Source organism: Brassica oleracea, chromosome C2 (genome assembly GCF_000695525.1).
Source record: "Brassica oleracea var. oleracea cultivar TO1000 chromosome C2, BOL, whole genome shotgun sequence".
NCBI lineage: Eukaryota > Viridiplantae > Streptophyta > Magnoliopsida > Brassicales > Brassicaceae > Brassica > Brassica oleracea.
In genome coordinates this window covers 8,339,103-8,362,844 of record NC_027749.1, presented here as the reverse complement: position 1 = coordinate 8,362,844, position 23,742 = coordinate 8,339,103, and the positions used below count along the sequence as shown (strand labels likewise).

Here is a 23,742-nt window from a genome sequence, read left to right as displayed (position 1 = left end):
CAAACCATTGAATTTAAAATAACAAAAATTCACAATCTTAAGGCCAAAAGCATGTCTTTTTTACTTAAAACTACTTTTGCCAAGAAATATTCACAACAATTTCCACAAAACTATAACAATAAATATATTCCAAAAATGAAAAGTCACGGCTGAAAAAAACAACACAACTTTCCATAACTAACAGATACAATGGTTCATGAATTTTTGCCTCTATAAATAAAAAGGAAGACCACTAATTTACTCACAAGAAAAATTTAGATATGGATAGAATAAAACCTCCCTTCATACAAGTTTTTTTGAAAACATCAACATGAAACGTGGCAATAAAAAAATTATCGGAAGAATAATTCAACTATGGAAAGTAAGAAATCGTAAAAGTGGTAATTAAATTATAAGTCTTAATTACCAATATTTTTTACTGTAATACATTTAATATATTTAAAAACTAAAAATAATTTCTAACATAGGAATCAACTACTATGGGGTCAATTTATACTCGTCACATTCATCAATTTTCTACGGAGATTTTAGAGGGAAATATATATATATATATCTTCAATGATTTTGAAGTATGAAAGGCTGGTGAACGTTATAAAATTTCAGGGCTGAATGAAAATTCCACTATAACTCCAGCATCAGAAGAGAGCGTACTAAAAAACAAGGAGAAAGTTAGGTTTCGTGATTATGATCAACTTATGAAAATTGATGACAAAAATTTATCTTATGATGGTAATTAGAAATCCAGACACACAAAACTTTTAATGTATAAACTGCATATTGATAGAAAAAAATGTTAATTGCAGATATTATTGGCGTTATTGAAGAAAAGATAAATACATATGTTACTAATGTTGGACGAAGAAGAATAAACCTAAACCTACAATTAGAAGGGTTAGTTAAACATTTCAACAATGAGTAATAAAAAAATCACTTTATAAAAATTTAAATATTGTATAATGTATCATATTCAAAATGGCCTTCTTTTATTAATAATTTTCGAATTAATTAAACATCTTTTACATTATGTTTATTCTCCCATAACTGAATAACAAGGGAGGCAAAGTGCGAATTAATGGGACAATATGGTAGATATGTACCAAAATAAGATGAAAAATAAAGAAGCATATGGTGTAACTCTGATAATAATAAGCGTTAATCCCAAAACATATTCAGGTATTGTAAGAAAAAAAATCAAAATTCAGATTAATAAATAACTAAGTTTTAACAATAAAACAAAATTGATGACAAAAAAAAAAACAATAAAACAAAATTACTGTAAACATGAATATTAGGATATCTTTACTTAAAACAACGCCATCTTCCAAAATATATCAAGATGATCCTTTAAATCCAATTCAATCATTAAAAAAAAAGTAATTAAAATTACATATGTATATATCGATATATATATATATATAATTCATAAAATATAGAAATTTGTGGTCAATACAGAACACCTTCAATACAAGAGAAGGGCGAATGCAATTTTAGGAAAACAAATGATAGCATTGTCAAAATAACAGAAATAATAGATTTTATTGCCAAAGATTTGTTTGAGGTAGGTAAATTATTAATTTTTTTATTACTAACATTTGACTTTTAAAAGTCAAAAATTCATAATTATATAAAAAATTAAAATATTTGGTGCAACATATATTATCAGGACAAAGAGTTTACCATCGAAGAGAAAATTATTGAAAGTAGTCCAAGAAATGGATTGAATTACATATCTTGTAATCATTGTGCTAAAATACTTCAAATAATATATGGGAAACTGATTTGAAAAAAATACACAAAACCGGATATTGTTGAAATTTTACGGTATCTAAGAAAAATAAATTTATTTAACTCAAATAAGTAACAGATTATTAATACCAAATATTTTGAAACAGATATAAACTTGAAATTATTGTCGAAGATAACTCATATACAGTATTATTAACCACATTCAACAAGGACATGACCAGAATTATGGGTGAATCAGCAACAAACTTGATAAAATTTCACGTAAGTGTAATACTTGTAATTATTATTAAACTACAATGTATAAATAAATAAAGTGATATTTAAATTTTTCTATATGCAGGAATAATCATACAATGATATTCAAGTGATAACGCAATTATTTCCTTTTTATGATTTATCTGAAAAACGTATTCGGAAGATTTTCAAATTCAATTTTAAAGTCACATCTTTTAATTATAATTCAAGTTCGGCTGGATTAAGAGTTACATGAATCACAGGAACACCAATTAATATTGAAGAGGTACAATTTATAAGAATTAGATTAAGGGTTTAAATAAAAGTTGTCTTAATCAATTTATGGTATTAATAAAAAAGTTTAAAACTAACATTTTAATTTACAGCCTACAATAATAAATAAAACTGTAGAAGAAGCTAGAAGGAAAGAAGAAAAAAATGATTCTAAAGAACATAAATCAATAAAAAGAGAACATCAAAGACGACAAAAAAATTTAGAAGAAAGCAAAGATAACAATCTAAATCCAATGAAAGTAGCAGCCCAAGAAATAAAACGGCCACAAATAAAAAAGAAGAAAATAATTGAAGATGGCTACATTACTTAATATTGCAATGCTACCTTAGGAGCTATTAATTTTTTAACACATAACATAATATTTGCTCATTTACATACACATTTATAATTTATTACTCTTTTTTTTTATATAAGTATATTAGACCATTTTTTAAAATCCTTATGAATTTAATAGTTTACATTTTTGGGGGAATGATTGACCAACTATCCAAATTACTTAAGCTAAAACATTAAAATACAAAAACAAATAAACGTCTTCTCTTCCCGCGCGTTAACGTGTGGGGTTGTTTCCTAGTATTAAATAATGTACAAGTTGACAGATCATTTATCAATTCTTTGGTATTAAACTATGTATCAGTTAACAAAATATGTACCAAGTAACAAATCATTATCAGATAATAAACCATTTATCAAACATTTTAATGAATAAATTATTTAAATATATCTGTATATACATATATTTCTTAACTAGGGCGGGATATAATTTATTTGTGATATATAAAATTATAATATTCTATATAAAATATTCTTTTTATATTTATTTTTTTGTTTTGAAATTTTTGGGTATATATTATGTATAAATCATTATTTTTGTTATTGTTTTTTTTTAAAACGAATGTGTAGATTATTTTAGTAGAGCTATGTTTTATTTTTATTTTTGGGCTGTAAAACTTTTAGAATATTTCATTGATGTTTTTTTGTTAAATTGTTTTATATTATGTCTTTAATTCAGTAAGTTAAATTATATATATATATATATTTTTTCATATCGCTATTAGATTTATGTTTAAGATTCTTTTTTGGAATTCGTGACATAAAAGTTTTAAAAGAGGAAAATATATTAGATTCAATGTTTTTAATTTTCATTGATCTATGGGAATTGTTGTTTGATTTTTTTGTTCGTGTGTTATGACTACTAATGGGGGTGATATTGTATGTTAATGTCTTTTTGTATGTAATTATGTTTGGGTGGATTGTTTGATTGAAAGAAAAAATATAGGTGGTATGCATGGTCGTTTAATAACGTGTGTTAGTGGAACACTTGAGCGAGGTCCAAGTCTAAAAATAAAATTAAAATATTAAGAAATTTTTTCAAAACCAATACATAAATTTTGGTTTAAAATTTCATGTATTATTAAATTTATAGTTTATAATTCGAAGAGAAACCTCAAATATTTATAGATAAAACTATTAATTCTTAAAATTATTTCATTACATTGTTAAATATATAGTCAATATATTTTTTTTTAACAGGGTCTTACTATAGTCTAGGACGGCCTTGGTGGATTAGAATTGTCTTGATGTTAGTTGTTTTTAAAGATGTTTAGCTCATATTTGGGGGTCACTTGGAGTTTATTTTGTTGTGGACTCGTAAGGAGTGGTATTTGGGTTTGATTTCTTGTTTCAATTCACAGATCTTTCATGTTAATCTTGTTCAAGACAACTCTGATAGTTGACCCTTAAAACCCCTTTTTATTTGAAGTAGAATTTGAATGTCGCGTACTTAAACTAATCCTAAGTAATGGATCCTAGACAAAAACAAACAAAAAAACTAATCCTGAGTAGTTAAATGACATGAGTAATATATCGACTAATTTAAACTTAGACAGATTTTGTTTTAAAAAAGAACTAAAATTTTATAAAGATTGTCCGAACCAAACGTAGCTCCAGAGGGGGAAAACAAAACTAAAATTGTAAAGAAACACTGATGTGTTATTTAAAGAGGAAATACTGCATCCAGAGCTCTTATTATCTTAACCTATGCCATCCATGCTTTCTTGGCCATCTTGGAAGCTGCTCCAGCTGGAGGCTTCTTATTGTCGGCACCACTTGGAGCTGCTCCAGTAGTCGGTGCTTGCTGCATGTCTGCAAAAAATGGGGAGGGGGACCTGAGTTTCCTATGGGTTCACAAACTCTCCAACCTAAGTGATCAATGATTGGTTGGAAGTATATTAGAACATATTCAGAGCAAACTGGTGGATAATGATATGCGCTGAAATTGACGTACCAACAGAACCAGCTTCACAGGCACTGATGTTATGTAAGTTTGTCATTTCCCAATCAAAACCATCAAATAGACCTTCAGAAGTATCATTAGCAATGGTCATCTCCACACGATATCAGTCAGTAAACATGCATTTAAAATCAGGGGTATATCTGCGTGTGTGGACTTTTGGTGCAAATGATTGATAAAAAAATGTTACTGAATGATACATACCGGAGGACACCAACAACATTAGTATTGTTGCAGTGCACGCAGGTAAAGGATGAGACAGTCCACTGAAGTTTCTTGGTACACTTGGAGCAAGAAACTTAACACCACCCTTTGTCCATCTCGATGCCGTTGACCTTCCAGGTGCAGGCAAACGAAATCAATCTCCTACATTCTTTGAATATTAGAATCACATACAAAGTTCAAAAATGCAGGACTAACAAATTCTAAAGCTAGTTGTACAACCTGAGATGGAGTAGTGATGATAAACTCGTTGTGATCAGCAATGGTCAAACGTTCAACCTTTACGTAGCCTCTAAAAAGTGAAGCTGCTGATGTATTCCCAGTGTCTTTGGAGACCAGCCTACATGGATGAACAATATCCAGGCAGATTGAGTGCAGGATAAGTAATATAACGTACTCATATAATTAATCATTTAATAATCACCAAGATACTTACTTGTAAAGTAACTTTCCCCTGCATAAGTCTCCTTGTCGAAACAGCTATGTGTCTCTGATGTGGCATTGTGAAACAGACGTGAAGAAGAATTCATAATCAACTAACGGGTTCTAAATTTATTATTCAAAAGAGGTTCAATGAAGATATGAATACAAAAGTCTTATAATCATGAGGTGAAGAAGAAATCATAATCAACCGACGGATTCTAAATTTCGCATTTAAAAGTGATTCAATGAATATATGAATGCAAAGGTCTGATAATCATGAGTTTTAAGAACATAATAACCTTAGAATCATGAATAGAAGCATATCGATGCCATCAGCTCACCACCGAGTTTGACGTTCCTTGCTGCCAAGAATCTGAGCAGTCGCACCTCAACGGTGGAGGAACATCGCCCGTCTTTCAAATCAGCAAGAAGGATTGATGAATTAGCCATTATACTTTAAATAAGTTTTCTTTGGTGTTTTACGAATGAAGAGAATGATTTTCAAGGGATGAAGACTGACCTTTTATAGTTGTGAATACACCGCCTGGCGTAAGGAACTGCTTGTAGATTGGTGAAGGACCCTAATCTAAGTCAACAGAGGCGATTTTTCTCCATATAAAGATGCCATTGACAGAGCTGCTGTTGAAGTACTAAAGGAAAGAATCCAAAAGGAGTTAGGACCGAGAAAATATATTCATCTCCAAGGTCCATCTTAACCATACTAAACCAAAGTCTCCAAAAGCTCTGTACCTACGTTCTCTGTATTACATGTTACAGAGCCGCATGCTCAATTAGATTAAAATAATATGGACCACAAAAGCATCTCAGAAAGTGTGTAACTCAATTATTTTCTTACCCTTTTGCAAAGGATCTGTCGCCTAATCAGCTGCTTCAGCCTAAGAAAAACAAAACAAAAACTATAAATAGATAAAATAAAAGTGATTAAAAAGAAGAAGAAAATTACATGGGTGGATGAAGTGGAGCATCTCTTGAGCTTGCTCTCGTCCATGGACTAATTCAAAAGAGAAGACACATTCAGAGAAAGAAACGAAACCATGGTTGTTTCAATCAATAACATACCTGTCTCTTTGAGTCATATTCACGATCCTTTGCGGAAGAATGCATATTCCACTCAGTCAAATTTTTCAAAAAATCAGACATATGAACATGACATGAGGCTGAAAGATCTAAAACTTAAAGCATATCAAAGCTCAATATTTTCTATCTCAGTCCAAGTTCTCGGGTAGCATAAAGATGATGTCGTGAAATCTGCAGTATAACATATAAGTCACGTTACCGAAAGCACTGTATTTTCTGATGAGTTAAGAACGAATGAGATGTAGTCTCCGAGAGAACCATGCATACCTTTTTATAGTCGACTCAAACGCCTTGCACATCAACAATATCGCATTGAATCCAGATCGTGGGTGATAGATTAATGGAAGGGGGGGGGGATTAAAGATGATTGATTGATCGGTTTTTGAGTGCTTGCGACGAAGGAGACGGAAGGTCAGCTGCGCAAGAGGTGTCGCCTTTCGATCTGGAGACGCGAGAAGCACTCCGCGTAAACCTAATCCTAAACGGGGCGTTTAGTCACCATTATGTTCTAAAACACGTGATGGGCTGCATGCTGTAAGGCCCAACAAAACAATGGAACCCAGAGACAACGACTTAAGAAACGCTGACGTGTCACGATTTCCCTTCCTCTCCAGAATGACGTGAACAGCCTAAAAAGACAGATACTTCAACTTTATAGTCATAGATTATTCAGGAAAATTCTACAAAAAAATGAGCTCAAACATCAAACTAGATGTACAGAGAAGTCCATTTCAGTTTGAATGATCCATGGATACATGCATCTCGTTAAGGCCAGCAATACAGAAAAATCAATCTCAATTCTTAAATCATTCACTAAAGGTGAAACGGCTTATTAATCAGTGGGATCTCTCTTGGAATATGGATTTGCTTAACACATATATACACCCGGATGATGAAAAATCATCAAGGATTTGGCGATAAGCCGCATCTCTAGACCAAACTTCTATGGGTGGCATTTTACAGTGTCAGGTAAATACTCAGTTAAATTGGGATATAAGAGGAAAATTTTTCCAGATAATAATACTGGATTGGTGTTTTATGAACCAGACTAAATCTCTTTTAGGTTACAAATGGAAGCTAAAATGTCTGCCATGCCAAAATTAAGACACTTTGTTTAGTAGATTATATCGGGTATCTTACTAGTTACTAAGAGTTTGCAAACCTGAGGTATACAATGTAACACAAAGTGCAATATATGTGGAGTAGAGGTAATTGAATCTGTTATTTTTGAGTGCTCACCAGCGCTACAGACATGAGTTTTGTCGCAAGTACCTTCCAGCCCCATAATTTTCCAACATCATCGGTCTATACCAACATGGATTATATATTTTGAAGAGCACCAAGTGAATATGATTTTAATTACTTTCCTTGGATTATGTGATTGGAAGAATAGGAATGATAAGATTTGCAAAAGCAAAAATGGTTTCGCTGGAAATTTTGCGCATTGCAAAAATAAAAAGGAGCTTTATGGGTTGAATCACAACTTACAATGTCAAAAGGAGTAGAGGAGGTCTTTCATAGTTCTATGAGACAGATTTAGAAGACACAAGAAGGTGCTATGTTGAAGGAGCTTGGAGAGAACAAGTAGCTTTTACAGGTCAAGGTCAAGGGTGGTTTTGAACCACATGTTAAGACAATCATATGATGGGGGCATGAATATCCGACGACGCTAATCACATTTACATGCATAATGTGAAACTTTTGCATATATGAAGACCCTAAAGATATCACATGTGATTTTTTTACAACAGATTATCGACACCATAAGAATTGTCAGTTTTTACTACCCATATGGACGAATTTCAACGATGTAAGGAATTCTTCCCTAACTTCTCAATCAAGCATATATCAAAAGCACATAATACAATACGGACCAGCTTGTACGTTGTACTATGAGTTCTCCTTCTACTATGCTATATGTTGATTAAGTACCTACTGTTTGGTTATTCGAATTGGTGGATACGTCTATTCAGTTGTAGTTTTTTTTAAACGATGATTTATTATGATATTACAATTATGAGAAAGTTTACATAGATGATTCAACAACCGACAATACTGCCTGTCTTATGAGAATCTACGTCTAACGACATCATCCGAGCTGTCCTATGAAGATCTCTTGTACGCATTTTTTCTGTAATCTGCATTAATAAATCACTCTCTCCGGGATTTTAAACTTGGATTTCCTGTAATCTGTAAGAAATTGCATAGTCTGGGATTTGTACTCCAGACCTGAGTGCAGAAGCCCTTTAAACCTTAACCAGTAGGCTACAGTGATTCCACGATTCAGTTGTAGTTATCTCTACTATATAAAAGGAGTTATTTTTGAAGCTTCTAAGGGGTGCCACATAGGATGAAGTATTGCAGACCAATCGTTTTGCCATGTCTGGTTTTTAGCTGATGGGCCTCGAATAGTTCAAACCCATCAAGATAATCAGTCCATTTGCAAAGGTTTTTTGGCTTGGCTACATCTGATTAAATGTTCGAACCAATAAAAAATAGCCAGCTGTCTAGACGATCCTAAAATATCTTCATTTCTTCAATTTTCGTTGCCAAAACCAAGCTCTCAACCTCTCGCCTTTTCCCATTCTTTCCCCATCTTCGTCACTTTTCAGATTCTCATTTCAGTTGTAACTTTAGCTATAACTACATTCCTCACATCAAAGACAGATTTTTCACGAATCACTTCAACTTCCCCTCTCAAACCTTATATATATATGCCGATGTAGTCATCCTAAACCATGTCAAATCTTAAGCAACAATGGCTTCCTCTCAAGTATTTTTCTTATTTCTTTCCCGGAGCTTCAGAAAGATCTCGGCATCACCAAATTTGAGAGGAATATGACGCACCCATAAGTTTCCTTGGATTTTATATGCTTCATTATTTGTTTTTAACTTCTATTCCTAGATTTAAAGCCTCAAGATTTCAATCGTTGGTAAGTTTTAGTGAAAGTTTTGTCTTACTTTTACTATAGTTGGTAATTGTTGTAGATGATGAGGATATAGAGAATGCATGCTCTTTGTAATGGTATCTGTTTCGTCCCAGTTAATTTAATACATGACTCGAGCTTATTATAATTTCCTGACTTTTGTTTGTGCTTTGTGATCTTCCCCAGGTTCATCGTGGTCAAGATAAAGACTAGACATGACTGGAAACATGTGAGCTTTTCAGTACGCATCTTTAAAATCTGGGAAGCGTATTCGCTACAACCACACTAACACTATGATCAGAGTTTTGATGTATTGTTATATTTTTGCGCTGATCTCTGTTATACCTTACAATAGTTCTTTTTCGTATTTCTTCTGCGTGATTTCAGCTCCAGACGCCATGACTGGCTCGAGTTCAAGCTTCAAGACACTGCCACAGTTAGCCAAACCACCAAGTTGTTCAGGTTTCTGCTTCTTCTTTCTGTTATCTCCGACATATATTAACTAATCTGCATCCATATACTGCCTATCGGGTATGCATTGCTAAACCCTCGTTGGTGTTAGTTCAAGTTATTCAGAGTTCCTTGAAATTACCAAGGCTTGCAAACATATTCAACCATCATGCCAGAGACGAAGCTGGTGAAGACACGGCTACTAATCAGCCCGCAATCAGAAAAGTAATTGGAGGCACATGATAAGTACTTGGTCTATGTAAGTGTCTCGAAAACCAAACCATCTTTCACAAGTCCTTGAGAGAGGCATTTAAGATTTTCAGAAATAGAGCAGTCGTTGGAAGCGCTTTAAGTGCTGAATCGCTCGCAACATTAGGAGCTGAGTGATCAAGCTATTAAGAAGGTGATCGGTTTTTTCTTATATAAGTGATGCTAAGGATCGTTTTGCAGAGTTTTACAGGAAACTGGCATGCAGAGGTCTTACTAAACTGCAGTAACTAATATGGCTGAGATCGAGACTTAGCTTAGGTGTGAAGCAAGAGGATTATTGCATCTTACAATATAACAACTTATGTTTTGCGGGTCAATACACGACGTTTCTTAAGAGGGATGTATATTTCATGCTAGAATGTGCATAAGGGGAATTTTTATAAAAGAGATAACTTAAGTGGTAGAGGGGAAACAAATGAGCAGAAAAGAAAAGTAAAAAAAAAAAAATCATTGCTATGTATAACAAAACCATTTGTTCAGTGAATCAACTTAAGAATTTTTTTGGGATTGTATACTCCTGGTCAGTTCCTTAAAATAGTTGTATTATAAATGTATAACTGTAGTTTTAGTGCAAGCAATTTGTATTATTCCTACATTTCTATTTTTGTTTATATTTGTGACTATCGTAAGTTATCAGCTGCTTTTAAAACTCACACAAAGAAAACAGATATCGTAAGTTATCAGCTGCTTTGAGACAGTGGTTTAATCTAAAACTTTTTCGCTTGTCAACTTTCATACATCTCTCATAATACGATGACAAAGTTGCAAATTTTAGACCATTATAGAATCCAAAATCGCAAAGTAAAATCATATTGATAACATAAGCCAAACATATATAAAAGTGAATATAAAATAAAATTCATATACTTTTTATGGTTACTAATTTTATAAACAATATAAAAAATTTATTTTGTTTTAAAACCAATTACTTCAACCCTACCATATATGTTATTAGTAGGTTCAGAAGAGCAACATTAGTCAAATTAGACCACTTAGATCAAATATGAAAACACTAGAAAATACATAAGACCAACCATTCAACCAGATATAACAATATATATATAGAAAAACACATTCTGCCTTTTATGCTCTATTATCTTACCCTTTAGACATTTCCCAGTTTATTAGTTTTAAATTATGTAGAACTATTAAAATTACATGTAAAATATGATTGAATAAAATTTATAAAATCCAAATAAAGAACCTAGTTATTGTAAAATAACATCAAACTAGATGTAACAAAATATAATAATAGATATGTTTCCTTAAATTAACGATCGAGGATCATTTTGGTCAACATACAATGATGCCATTTGGGAAAGATATCATAAAATATATGGTAATACGTTCATTATAATTAGCAAGTAAGGAGACCGAATAAATGGAGTTTTATTAGGATTTGTTTCTTTGCACGGTTAAAGTATAAATTCTACTACTACTCATACATCATTTTATGTAATCTCCATTGAAATTGAAAAACTAGAGTAACATATAATTCATTGCATAAGAAAAAGATGGCGAAACGAGCATCTTCCTTTTGTCTTCTCTCATGTATCGTTGTCTTCTTACTCGGTTTAGTCTCAGCAGCCACAGATAATCGTCAAGATAAACAGGTATATTAGTTTTTATAACAGTTAATAATAAATTTTATTTCTACCAATCACGTTTTATTATACATGTCGAAGATAATGATGATAATATTCGATGAAGGTGTACGTTGTTTACATGGGTTCACTTCCGTCTCGACCGGATTACACACCAATGTCGAATCACTTAAGTATTCTTCAAGAAGTCACTGGAGAAAGGTGCGATTAAATTAAATCATCTCTATTCGTAAATTAATTGTAACTAACCCACATTAATTAAGAGGATTCTAACAAGTAATACACACATATATATATATATATATACTCTAAGTTCGATGGAAGGTCGTTTGGTGCGAAGTTATAAGAGGAGTTTTAACGGGTTCGCTGCCCGACTCACCGAGTCAGAACGAGAACAACTAGCCGGTGAGTGATCTTCAATCGAGACACACTTATGCTGAAATGGTTTATAAGGATTCACTTAGGTAGTTAATTAAAGCCATTTTATGTTTTGATAGAAATGGAGGGAGTTGTGTCTGTGTTCCCGAACAAGAAGTTACAACTCCAAACGACTGCGTCTTGGGACTTCATGGGGTTAAAGGAAGGAAAGAATACAAAGCGAAACTTGGCGGTAGAGAGTGATACTATTGTCGGAGTCATCGACACTGGTGTTTGGCCAGAATCTGAGAGCTTCTCGGGCAAAGGATTTGGTCCGCCTCCGAAGAAATGGAAAGGTGTTTGTTCAGGCGGCAAAAACTTCACTTGCAACAAGTAATTCTCTTTAATGTCTCTCTTATAAGATTACTATTGTTTTTAAGAAGAGGATGACTTTGTTTTCAATGTTTCAGCAAGTTGATCGGAGCAAGAGACTACACAGGCGAAGGCACCAGGGACCTCGACGGCCACGGTTCACACACAGCGTCTACAGCTGCTGGAAACGCAGTTACGGGCGCAAGCTTCTTTGGAATAGGTAACGGAACAGCGAGAGGCGGCGTTCCAGCTGCTAGAATAGCTGCTTACAATGTTTGCACCGACTTAGGGTGTAAAACAGATGCTGTACTGTCTGCATTCGATGACGCAATAGCAGATGGTGTCGATGTCATTAGCGTATCCCTTGGGGATGACAATGCCATCCCGTACGAAAAGGACCCCATTGCAATCGGGGCTTTTCACGCTATGGCGAAAGGGATTATCACTGTGAATGCAGCCGGCAACAGCGGTCCAACTCCGAACTCGGTTGCGAGTGTCGCACCGTGGATATTAACTGTTGCAGCCAGCACAACCAACCGTGAGTTTCTCACCGAAGTTGTTATCCAAAACGGCAAGACACTGGTGGTAAGTATCAAGTAATACTAACATTCCTATCATAATAGTATCCTCTTTGTCCTACAAATTTTTTTGTTTTTGTTTTTGTCTTAACAGGGAAGATCGGTGAATGCTTTTGATCTGCAAGGAAAGAACTATCCTCTTGTCTTCCAAGAATCTCAGGCCAAGGGAAAAATATTGGTGAGCGAATATTCATTTAGTTCAAAAACAGCTGTTGCAACCATAATTGAAGGCTACAACAACTACGCCACCATTAGCCCTCGTCCCCTCTCTGCTCTATCACCAGATGACTATGACTTTCTTCTCTCTTACAATAAGTCCACAAAGTAACAAACGATCTTTTATCTGTTTCGTACGTTTTACATTTTCTTAAGAGTCTCCTTTGTCCTGATATGTATGTGTTTGTTTTCCTCAGGTCGCTACAAGGCACTGTTCTAAAAACTGAAGCAGTCTTTAATCAGAGCGCTCCTAAAGTTGTTTCCTTCTCTTCTCGTGGTCCAAACACCCTTGCTGTTGACCTTCTAAAGGTGACATATCTTTTTTTTTAAATATTTATTGGATTTTTAAAAGAGAAATTCTTTGAGATAACCTTTTAAAGTTTTTATCACAAAAGATTGAGAAAAATGACCAAAATTTTTTTATTAAAAGGTAAAAATATATTTATACTTTAGGGTTAGGTAATTTAAACTTAGAGTTTAGAGTTAAGGGATGAGATTATGAACATAAAATTTCAAAATTTTAAAAATTAAAAAAATAAATATTAAAATTTACAAAACAAAAAGAATTATTTTGGTCATTTTCCTGTTTAAAAACTATTTGTGCTACAAAAACTTATGAAATAACTATGTCCTTTTTAAAACCAGTTTGACAAAAAATGTTTGATTGAAATGTAGCCGGATATAACTGCACCAGGAGTGGAGATTCTTGCTGCATATTCACCTTTAAGTCCACCATCTTTAGAAGACCAGAGACGTGTGAAGTACTCTGTTCTATCTGGAACTTCAATGTCTTGTCCACACGTTGCTGGCGTGGCTGCGTACATCAAGACTTTTCATCCTGACTGGTCTCCATCCATGATTCAATCTGCCATCATGACAACCGGTAACCAAAATTGAGATCCACCTTATACCACAAGTAACCTTTTGCCGATATCTCTGTTCTTATATAGTGTCTCTTAATTAACATTTGCAGCTTGGTCAATGAATGCTTCTGACACTGGGGTTGCATCAACCGAGTTCGCTTATGGAGCGGGCCATGTGGACCCAATAGCCGCTCTAAATCCTGGACTTGTCTACGAACTGGACAAAGCAGACCACATCACCTTTCTCTGCGGCTTGAAATACAGTTCCAAAACCCTTAGACTCATTACCGGTGAAGCCGTCAATTGCACTGGAAATACCTTACCAAGAAACCTCAACTATCCTTCAATGACGGCTAAACGTGCTAGATCAAATAGCCCCTTCACCGTCACTTTCAACAGAACCGTCACCAACGTCGGTACCCCCAACTCTACATACATATCGCAGATTGTCTTAAATCACGGGACTAAGCTCAGTTTCAAGGTCTCTCCTAGTGTTCTAGCTATGAGATCTGTGAAGGAGAAGCAGTCTTTCACCGTGACTGTTTCAGGCAGCAATATCGACCCAAAGCTGCCTTCTTCTGCAAGTTTAATATGGTCTGATGGGACCCATAAAGTTAGAAGCCCCATTGTTGTTTATACTGATATTCCTGATTCAATCTGATAATATTAATTAATATAATAAATCAATATAATCCTTATGTTTGAGTCATCTCGTTGATTCTATGTCTGATCTCTTGACTTCCGAGTTCCGATATATGCTAATGTCTTAACTCTTTTTTCTTTTGGTCAAAGCTAATGTCTTAACTCTTAAGCACAGTTAGATAGCTGAAATTCACGGTCTAAAATCAATAAGAGCAGCCTCAACGGGTAGAGAAACCCAAAACAACCATCTCAGTTGTTAATTATTATTATTTTAATAGATTTTTAATAGATAATTAAATTTTAGTAATTTGTAAAAGGCAAAACCATTCACATCTCGACAGCTGAAAGATTACGTTCGATACCGGTCCTTACAGCATCTCCGGTGTAAAACTTCATTTTTTCCTCCAAAATGGAGTAAAAGTGAAAATGAAGTAAAATTGTTTCAACCCTACTTCATTTAATGGAATGATGAACAAACAAAAAATAGATTACCCCATTTATGGAGTAAATTTCATTATGGAGTGAGATATGAAGTTGAGTTAGAAGATTATTTACTTCATATTCATTTTTACTCTATTTTAAAAGAAAAAATGAAGTGGATGCCCTTACGGTTTGGGTTTTTAGAACTCCACAAGCCCTTTTTCTTTGCCTCTCTCTTACTTTCTTTTTTTTTTATTTTTTTTTTTTAAATTATTTTAGAACTCCCCTAAAACTTAAAGATGGACTGCTCTAAGATAATGCAATCTCGAAGGCTTGTTGTCGGTGAAAGTGAAACTTACACCCACATAAAACCCATTTTTATAAGATTTTAGGACCCAACAAAATGAGAAAATATTAATTATAAGGTATATTTCTTTTCGAATAAAAAAGGGCCAAGAAATTACTGAAATCACTGTCAGAAAGATTATTGGAATTTTTATTTAGAACACGTTACTCCTGACCCTTGTTCGGAATTACGCTAGGCGTTAGTCGGGCGTTCGGGCTGGACCTAGCGCTTAATGAAAAAACCGGAGAGTATACGGGGATTAATCGCCGACTTGTTTTTAAGTTATTATAATACTATGTATCTAAATCACAAAAACTTCTCATGGTCTGGTGGTTATAGGAGTGTTCGCCTCCTATCCAACTCTGGGTTCGAGTCCCATTTGACTCAATGTTGATTTTTTTCGATTTTTTTTAAATGAGTGCCATTTATGTAAATAACTCATCGTCTTCCTCAGAATTCTTTTAAGGCTTCACGATTTCTGAAACAACTTTTTGCGGCCGCCATAGATTTTTTTGATTAATCTTTAAATCCTTTGGGTTTTAACTGTAGTTTGCATTATAAACTTGTAGATCTACCACATATAAACCGATTTTCGACTTCAGATTAACAAAAAAACTAAACTTTCTGTACCACACCGCCTAATCCTCCGCATACAACCAAATCGCCACGTTCGGAGACCGCCGACCGTTTAATCGCCGGAAAGTCGCCCGCGGCGGCCGCGTTTGAGAACAACGCTCCTGACTCAAAACAATTAAATGTGGCTGACTTATTTAAAATTCAACAGAATTAAAATTGCATTATATACGAATAATTTAAATTATATTATATTTTGTTTGATGATTAATGATTGTAAATGTTTCCTTTTTACTGATTTTAAACGTCTTTATCCTCTAGTTTAAGTATGCATATATTTAAATATATAAAATCTAATAAATTTTGGTTTTTGTTTGTTTTAGTTAAAATATGTTAAAATTGAAAAAATATATTTTCTAATTAAACTAATAAACAAGAAATTTAAATAAAATTCCAATCATTTAATTATCAACAAAACAATTTGACTAGTACGGCTTTAATTTGGCATTGGTGCATATTTACAATTAATTTTGATAAAATATAAACATTTATACAAAAATACAATATATAAGTTGATGTGATTTTTATATTTGTAATTATATCTAATTTAATTCTCACTAATGTGATATATATATATATATATATATATATATATATATCACATTACCATGTTTTAAAAATTACATCAAAAATGAATATTTACAAGGAAAAATTATTATAGGACTTATTAGTTATTATCATTTTTTTTGGCAAAAACCTAAATCATTACTAAATAAAATTTGTATATCTCAGCATTAGATTAAATGGCATATCACTTTTCTAAAAGGGCAATTAGGCTGGATAGCTAAGAAATCAAGTATTTTTAAGAATCTAACTAAAAAAAGAGTCATCATTATTACTATATTATATACTATATTATCTATAGTATCCGGTCACTAAAATCTCAAATACCTTCTTCTTTAATTATCAATTACCAATCACCACCGCTACTGCTTCATTCATAATCACAACCGCCTCTGTTATTGTCGCTACTTCCACTGCAATCACCACAATTATGTAATCTTTGTTCAGTATTTTGTATTTTTCTTTGCCAAAATCCAATTAACCATCATATTTTCAACCACCATCTCTTCCTCCATAACCACAAACCGCCTCCTTTGTAATCAGCATCAACTCTGATATTCCATCACTCTTTCACCATCACTGTAGTTCCACCACCATGAGCACCATCAAATCCGTAACCATATCTTTCCACCACCATTTTTCCTCAACCACTGTAACATCCAAGTGTTGTAACTATAAAATTTATTTTTATACTATTTTTAAAATTGAGATGTACATGGTATAGTATTCTAAATCATTTTTGTAATTTCATTACAATGTAGTATACAATTTAATTTTTTCATTTCTATATATACTTTCATATTTCATAAGATGAAAAGTAATTTTCACATAAGCGTTTATACTTTTTTTCTTGTTGTATAATTTTAATAAGATACATATGATCAATGAAATCAGCCATAGATGTAGAGAAAGCGAAAACAATTCATTTTCGAATATACCACTCTATTTAATAATTTTACTAATACTTGTTATACCATCTAGTTTGTTCAATATTATTTCTAATCTATGTTATAAAAGGCCATTAGTTCCTACATATCCATGTCCGCCACTTTCTCTGTAACCATCACCATCATTGTCACTACCACCACAACTACCACCAATTCCAATATTGTCTCTTTTACATATTTCAAATCTAATACAGCTTCACCAACACCACCATAATCACCCTCATCGCTATTACAACAATCATCACCATCACAATCCATAATCGCCCCTGCCGTAATCACCACCTCCGTCGATGTGACAATCACCACCACCGCGATAATCGCCACTACTCATCATTTTTCCTCTATCACCGTCATCAACCATGTCTCGTAACCTCCTCTCTCATAACCTCCTCCCGTTCTTTTTTTCTAAGTTTTAAATGTCTGAGTAATAGAAATAATGAATCGTCAACTATACTATATTCAGCGAGAGGATGTTTTGGTATAGTACAATCAATCCTTTTTCCAGGACACATGTGGAAATTTTTTCAATGTCATCAATTATCTTCTTTCACATGAAATATGCGTCAGTGGTCAGATGGCACAAATCGTTCCTGTAAGAAACCCGAGCTCGAATCCGCTGCTAACCCAAATAAACACGGCATGTGGCTACATGGGCTTTCACATTCTCTCCGGAGAAAGGGATCACCCACTACCCTTTTTTATCTTCTTTCGCATGTTCATGCAATACACAAGCCTAAAACCAAAAATAAAATGAAAAACACTTTGATCTATTTAATTATGTCAAAAGGATAGCTATATTCTTAACATTAATTCAAAAATTGGTTAGTTGTAAAATTAACCGTTTTAAAAAAGTCATGTCATGTTTTCTTGTAGGAAATGAATGTAGTGATGATATAAGCAAATCTTTTCACAAATAATGTTCTAATAACTAATGTGATATACATATTATTTTCATGATGATTTATGCTTTATTAATTATTATCCATTTTTTTTATCAAAATGAATGTATTTATACCGGAAATTTATTTTAATGATGATATCTGAGTTATTAGTTATTAATATATTTAAAAATATTGGTAAAACATAAATATATATAAACGAAATTAATTATGCATGTCACAGTTAATTTGATGCTATGTCATATTTACAAAAGTCGTCATTTTATTAGAATGAATGTAGTGATGAAAAATAAGCAAATAAGGAAATCACTTCCTAAATAAGTTAAGTAGATTTTAGTTTTGAGCAAGAAGTTGAAAAAGACTTTGACTTCAAAGTAGAAGTAGCAAACTAGTTATGTAAATATACAATGTTGACTAAAACAGGTCAATATTCAATGATATGATTAATGTAAGTCATTCCAAATTATGGATATAATTGCAATAAGAGAAACAGAACCAGAGGATTTTTCTACTATATATGCATCTTATCATGCAAGTCCATCCCATAAAAATTTACAGATTGCTTCATCCTATTGAAAAAATGGAGAAATTACCAGCAAACTCATTTTGTCTCCTCTCATGTGTACTCGTCTTGTTCTTGAGTTCAGTCTCAGCAGTTACAGATGATCCTCAAGATAAACAGGTATGGTCTCATAATTAACGATTATCAAGTATTTTGAGTATCTATTATTTGAATCTAATCCATCATACATGATGATATAATATAATTCATGAAGGTGTATATTGTCTACATGGGATCACTTCCGTCTGGGAAAGAATACGCACCAATGTCTCATCACGTGAGCATCCTTCAAGAGATCACCGGGGAAAGGTGCTAATTAACAGATTCATTCTTTACCCATTAATAAGTTATAATTAGCTTACGTCATGATGAGGATTCTAACAAGTGATACATGCATCATACACAAATATTTATATATATATACAGTTCGATCGAAGATCGTCTGGTAAGAAGTTACAAGAGGAGTTTCAATGGGTTCGCTGCCGGGCTCTCTCAGCCAGAACGAGAAAGAATGGCCGGTGTGTGATTTTTGACCGACACACACTTTTCTATCTTATAACCCACACAAACTTATAATGTATCATTTTTGTCTTAGAAATGGAAGGAGTTGTGTCCGTGTTCCGGAGCAAGAAGTTACAAATCCAAACGACAGCGTCTTGGGATTTCATGGGGTTAAAGGAAGGAAATAAGACAAAGCGAAACCCAGCCGTAGAGAGTGACACTATCATTGGTGTCCTTGACATTGGGATTTGGCCAGAGTCCGAGAGCTTCTCCGACAAAGGCTTTGGTCCTCCTCCGAAAAAATGGAAAGGTGTTTGTTCCGGCGGCAAAAACTTCACTTGCAACAAGTAATTAATTCTCCAAAATGTCTCTTTTATAAGATTAGTATTGTTTTAAAGAAGAGGCTGACGTTTGTTTCCAATGTTTTTCAGCAAGTTGATCGGAGCAAGAGACTACACAGGTGAAGGCACTAGGGACCTGGACGGCCACGGTTCACACACATCATCCATTGCGGCTGGAAACGCAGTTGCGGGGGCAAGCTTCTTTGGAATCGGCAATGGAACCGCTAGGGGCGGTGTTCCAGCTGCTAGGATCGCTGCTTACAAAGTCTGCAACAGCACAGACTGCACCGATGATGCTATACTGTCTGCATTCGATGACGCGATAGCAGATGGTGTTGACCTCATCAGCATCTCCATAGGAGGAGAGGAGGCCATTAGTTACGAAGAGGACACAACCGCCATCGGGGCTTTCCACGCTATGGCCAAAGGGATCCTCACTGTGAACTCAGCTGGTAACAGCGGTCCGAGTCCAACCACAGTCAGTAGCGTTGCGCCTTGGATATTAACCGTTGCAGCCAGCACAACAAACCGTGAGTTTCTGACCAAAGTTGTTATCCAAAACGGCAAGACACTTTCCGTAAGTATCAAGTAACATTCTCATTCCTATGACAACATATTGTATCTTCTTTGTCCAATTCAGACATCTGTTTTTTTTGTCTTAACTAGGGGAGATCAGTGAATGCTTTTGATCTGCAAGGAAAGAACTATCCCCTTGTCTTCGCAATACGCCAGGTCAAGGGAAATAATATATTTGTGAGCAGATATTCATTTGGTTCAGATGTAGCTGTTGCAACCATAATTAATGACCGCACAAACTTTGCCACCATTAGCCCTCATCCCCTCTCTGCTTTATCACCAGATGACTTTGACTTTCTTGTCTCTTACGTTAACTCCACAAAGTAAATCTCTCTGTTTCATGCACTTAAATATTCTCCAGATTTTTCTTTTGTCCTAATATATATATCTATGTTTGTTTTCCTCAGGTCCCCACAAGGCACTGTTCTAAAAACTGAGGCAGTCTTTAATCAGAAAGCTCCTAAAGTTGCTTCCTTCTCTTCTCGCGGTCCAAACACAATCGCTGTTGACCTTCTAAAGGTGACATATACTGTTTTATCTTTGTTCGATTTTCTTTACAAATATGGTTTTGACCGAAAATGTTTGATTTAAATGCAGCCGGATATAACAGCACCAGGAGTGGAGATTCTCGCTGCTTTTTCACCTTTGGGTTCACCTTCAGAAGACAAGGAAAGAGACCAAAGACATGTGAAGTACTCTGTTCTATCTGGAACTTCAATGTCCTGTCCACATGTCACAGGCGTGGCTGCATACATCAAGACTTTTCATCCTGACTGGTCTCCAGCCGTTATCCAATCTGCCATCATGACAACCGGTAACACGCAAAAATCATATAAATCTTTTAGTTTCTTGTAACACAAGTAACCTTCTGGCTTATAGCTCTGTTCTTATATGGTGTCTCTTAATTGATATTTGCAGCATGGTCGATGAATGCTTCTGACACTGGAGTTGCATCAACCGAGTTCGCTTATGGAGCTGGACATGTGGATCCAATAGCTGCTCTGATATTCCTGATTCAGTCTGATAATATTTAATATAATAAATCAATATAATCCTTATGTTTGAGTAATCTCGTTGATTCTATGTCTGATCTCTTGGCTTCCGATATATGCTAATGTCTTAACTCTTTTTTTCTTTCGGTCAAAGCTAATGTCTTAACTCTTAAGCACAGTTATATAGCTGAAATTCACGGTTTAAAATCAATAAGATAATGCATTCTCGAAGGATTGCAGACAGTGAAAGTGAAACTTACACCCACATAATCCACATCCAGCTCAAAACAATTAAATGTGGCTGGCTTATTTAAAATTCAACAAAATTAAAATTGTATTATATACGAATAATTTAATTTATATTATATTTTGTTTGATGATTATGATTTTAAATGTTTCATTTTTATTGATTTTAAACGTCTTTATCCTCTAGTTTAAGTATGTATATATATAAATATATAAAAACTAATAAAATTTGGTTTTTGTTTGTTTTAATTAAAATATGTTAAACTTGAAAAATATTTGCTAATGAAACTAATAAACCAAGAAATTTAAATAAAATTCCAAACATTTAATTATAAAAAAAAAAAATTTGACTAGTACTGCTTTAATTTGGTATTGGTTAAGGCATATTTACAATTAATTTTGATAAAATATAAAAATTTATAAAAAAATACAATATGTAAGTTGATGTAATTTTTTATATTTCTAATTATATTTAATTTAATTCTTACTAATGTGATGTATACATATATACATACATATATATATATATATATATATATATATATATATATCACATCATCATATTTTAAAAAATTATGTCAAAAATGAATATTTATACATAAAAATTATTCTAATGGTGATATAGGAGTTATTAGTCATTATTATTTAGTCATTATTATTTGTTTTTGGCAAAAACATAAATCTTTACTAAATAAAATATGCATATGTCACAATTAGATTGAATGGCATATCACATTTCTAAAAAAGAAATTAGGCTAGATAGCTAAGAAATAAATTATTTTTAAGAATCTAACTAATAAAAATAAATTATTTTTACGCTTTTGAAATAATTAAGAATTGACTAAATATTTAAAACATTATATACGATAAAATATTTTTTATCTTAATAAAATATCTTTTATTACGTATAATAAATTTGAAAACATACATATATACATAAAAATATATGGATTTACATTTATTTTTAAAATATTATGATTTAAAATATTTTTGGATAACATAATATAGAATCTTTTAGATAATGATGATTATATCAAATTAATTAAATTCGTCTTTAATTATGGATAATTGTATATTAACAAAAAATAATCTAATTATTTATTAAGGGTAATAAAGACTTTAAACAATGTAACTTTTAACTTAGAGCGAAAAAATCATTTCGCAAATAATAGTATAAATATTTTTTAATTCTTTGCAATTTTCTTAGAAATTATCACAATGAGTGATTTTGGTTGTCTTACAAAAATTATCTTAAAATATAGATGATTCACTCTATCTTATGTGATATATATATTTTAAAATAGAGTCGGTTTTATATTACTAAACCAAATATAATATAAACATATATATAATATTTAATATTACATAAGTAAATATCATGTAAATTTAACTATGATATTAGTTTTTTAATTATTCTCAAAATAATGATAAATTATCAGCTAAATCTCTAAAATTAATTATTAATCTTAATAACTGAGCATACAGTATTGACGATGGTTACATTTGCAACGGATTGTCCTCAGTTGGTGAAATGGTTTCGGAACCAGAAAAATTGCCAACCTTTGCAAGTTATTTGGAAGACACAAAGATTTTGAATAGAAGTTTCAACAGCTCAGAGCTCATTCATATATCACGGACGAAGAATTCAAGGACAGACAGTCTCGCACGCAGTGCAGGAAAGCAATCGTTGCTTGTTGTCTATATGGATGTGGAGCTCATTCATATACCTGTGTTATTGTCGCCATTTCCACTATAATCACCACAATTCTATAATCTTTGTTCAGTATTTTGTATTTTTCTTTGCCAAAATCCAATAAACCATCATCTTTTCAACTACCATCTCTTCCTCCATAATTACCACCTCCTCCTTTGTAGTCACCATCAACTCTGATATTCCGTCACTCTTCCACCGTAGTTGCCACCACCATGAGCATCATCAAATTCGTAACCATATCTTTCCACCACCGTTTTTCCTCAACCACTTTCACATCCAAGTGTTTTGACTGTAAAATTATTTTATACTGTTTTTAAAAGTGAGATGTACATGGCATAGTATTCTAAATCATTTTTGTAATTTCATTATAGGGCTTTTTGCAAAAGTGACTCAAAACTTGGAGTCAAACAG

At 33.0% G+C, this 23,742-nt stretch overlaps 2 protein-coding genes and 2 long non-coding RNA genes across 19 annotated transcripts; 3 read left to right on the top strand and 1 right to left on the bottom strand.

Annotated features, from left to right (window-relative positions):
* Nucleotides 1-4,174: 4,174 nt before the first annotated feature.
* On the bottom strand, nucleotides 4,175-6,798 carry LOC106326960. Of its 11 annotated transcripts, none has more exons than XR_001267372.1 (11): nucleotides 6,579-6,797; nucleotides 6,294-6,482; nucleotides 6,178-6,225; nucleotides 6,070-6,130; nucleotides 5,964-5,972; nucleotides 5,734-5,863; nucleotides 5,513-5,626; nucleotides 5,227-5,280; nucleotides 5,013-5,130; nucleotides 4,563-4,934; nucleotides 4,175-4,476 (listed from the first exon to the last, which is right to left on the bottom strand). It is a non-coding gene; the product is annotated as an uncharacterized LOC106326960 (long non-coding RNA). The 11 variants fall into 11 exon arrangements; XR_001267369.1 differs by having other exon boundaries at nucleotides 6,070-6,109; XR_001267370.1 differs by having other exon boundaries at nucleotides 5,734-5,972; nucleotides 6,579-6,798.
* A 2,057-nt stretch (nucleotides 6,799-8,855) lies between these two features.
* Nucleotides 8,856-10,462, top strand: LOC106326959. 6 transcript variants are annotated; one of them, XR_001267361.1, is made up of 4 exons: nucleotides 8,856-9,467; nucleotides 9,626-9,700; nucleotides 9,801-9,947; nucleotides 10,139-10,462. It is a non-coding gene; the product is annotated as an uncharacterized LOC106326959 (long non-coding RNA). The 6 variants fall into 6 exon arrangements; XR_001267360.1 differs by having other exon boundaries at nucleotides 8,856-9,244; nucleotides 9,425-9,467; nucleotides 9,626-10,462; XR_001267362.1 differs by having other exon boundaries at nucleotides 8,856-9,336; nucleotides 9,425-9,467; nucleotides 9,626-10,462.
* Nucleotides 10,463-11,373: 911 nt separating this feature from the next.
* On the top strand, nucleotides 11,374-14,609 carry LOC106326956 (cucumisin-like). The gene is made up of 9 exons (XM_013764937.1): nucleotides 11,374-11,571; nucleotides 11,669-11,763; nucleotides 11,876-11,967; nucleotides 12,060-12,312; nucleotides 12,390-12,876; nucleotides 12,964-13,193; nucleotides 13,283-13,394; nucleotides 13,761-13,968; nucleotides 14,059-14,609. The coding sequence occupies exons 1-9, from the start codon at nucleotides 11,473-11,475 to the stop codon at nucleotides 14,607-14,609; spliced, it is 2,127 nt and encodes a 708-aa protein (XP_013620391.1). The 5' UTR covers nucleotides 11,374-11,472.
* Nucleotides 14,610-18,916: 4,307 nt separating this feature from the next.
* On the top strand, nucleotides 18,917-21,413 carry LOC106326957 (cucumisin-like). Its single transcript, XM_013764938.1, has 9 exons — nucleotides 18,917-19,081; nucleotides 19,176-19,270; nucleotides 19,388-19,479; nucleotides 19,557-19,809; nucleotides 19,894-20,380; nucleotides 20,470-20,702; nucleotides 20,787-20,898; nucleotides 20,977-21,193; nucleotides 21,298-21,413. The coding sequence occupies exons 1-9, from the start codon at nucleotides 18,917-18,919 to the stop codon at nucleotides 21,411-21,413; spliced, it is 1,770 nt and encodes a 589-aa protein (XP_013620392.1).
* Nucleotides 21,414-23,742: the final 2,329 nt, after the last annotated feature.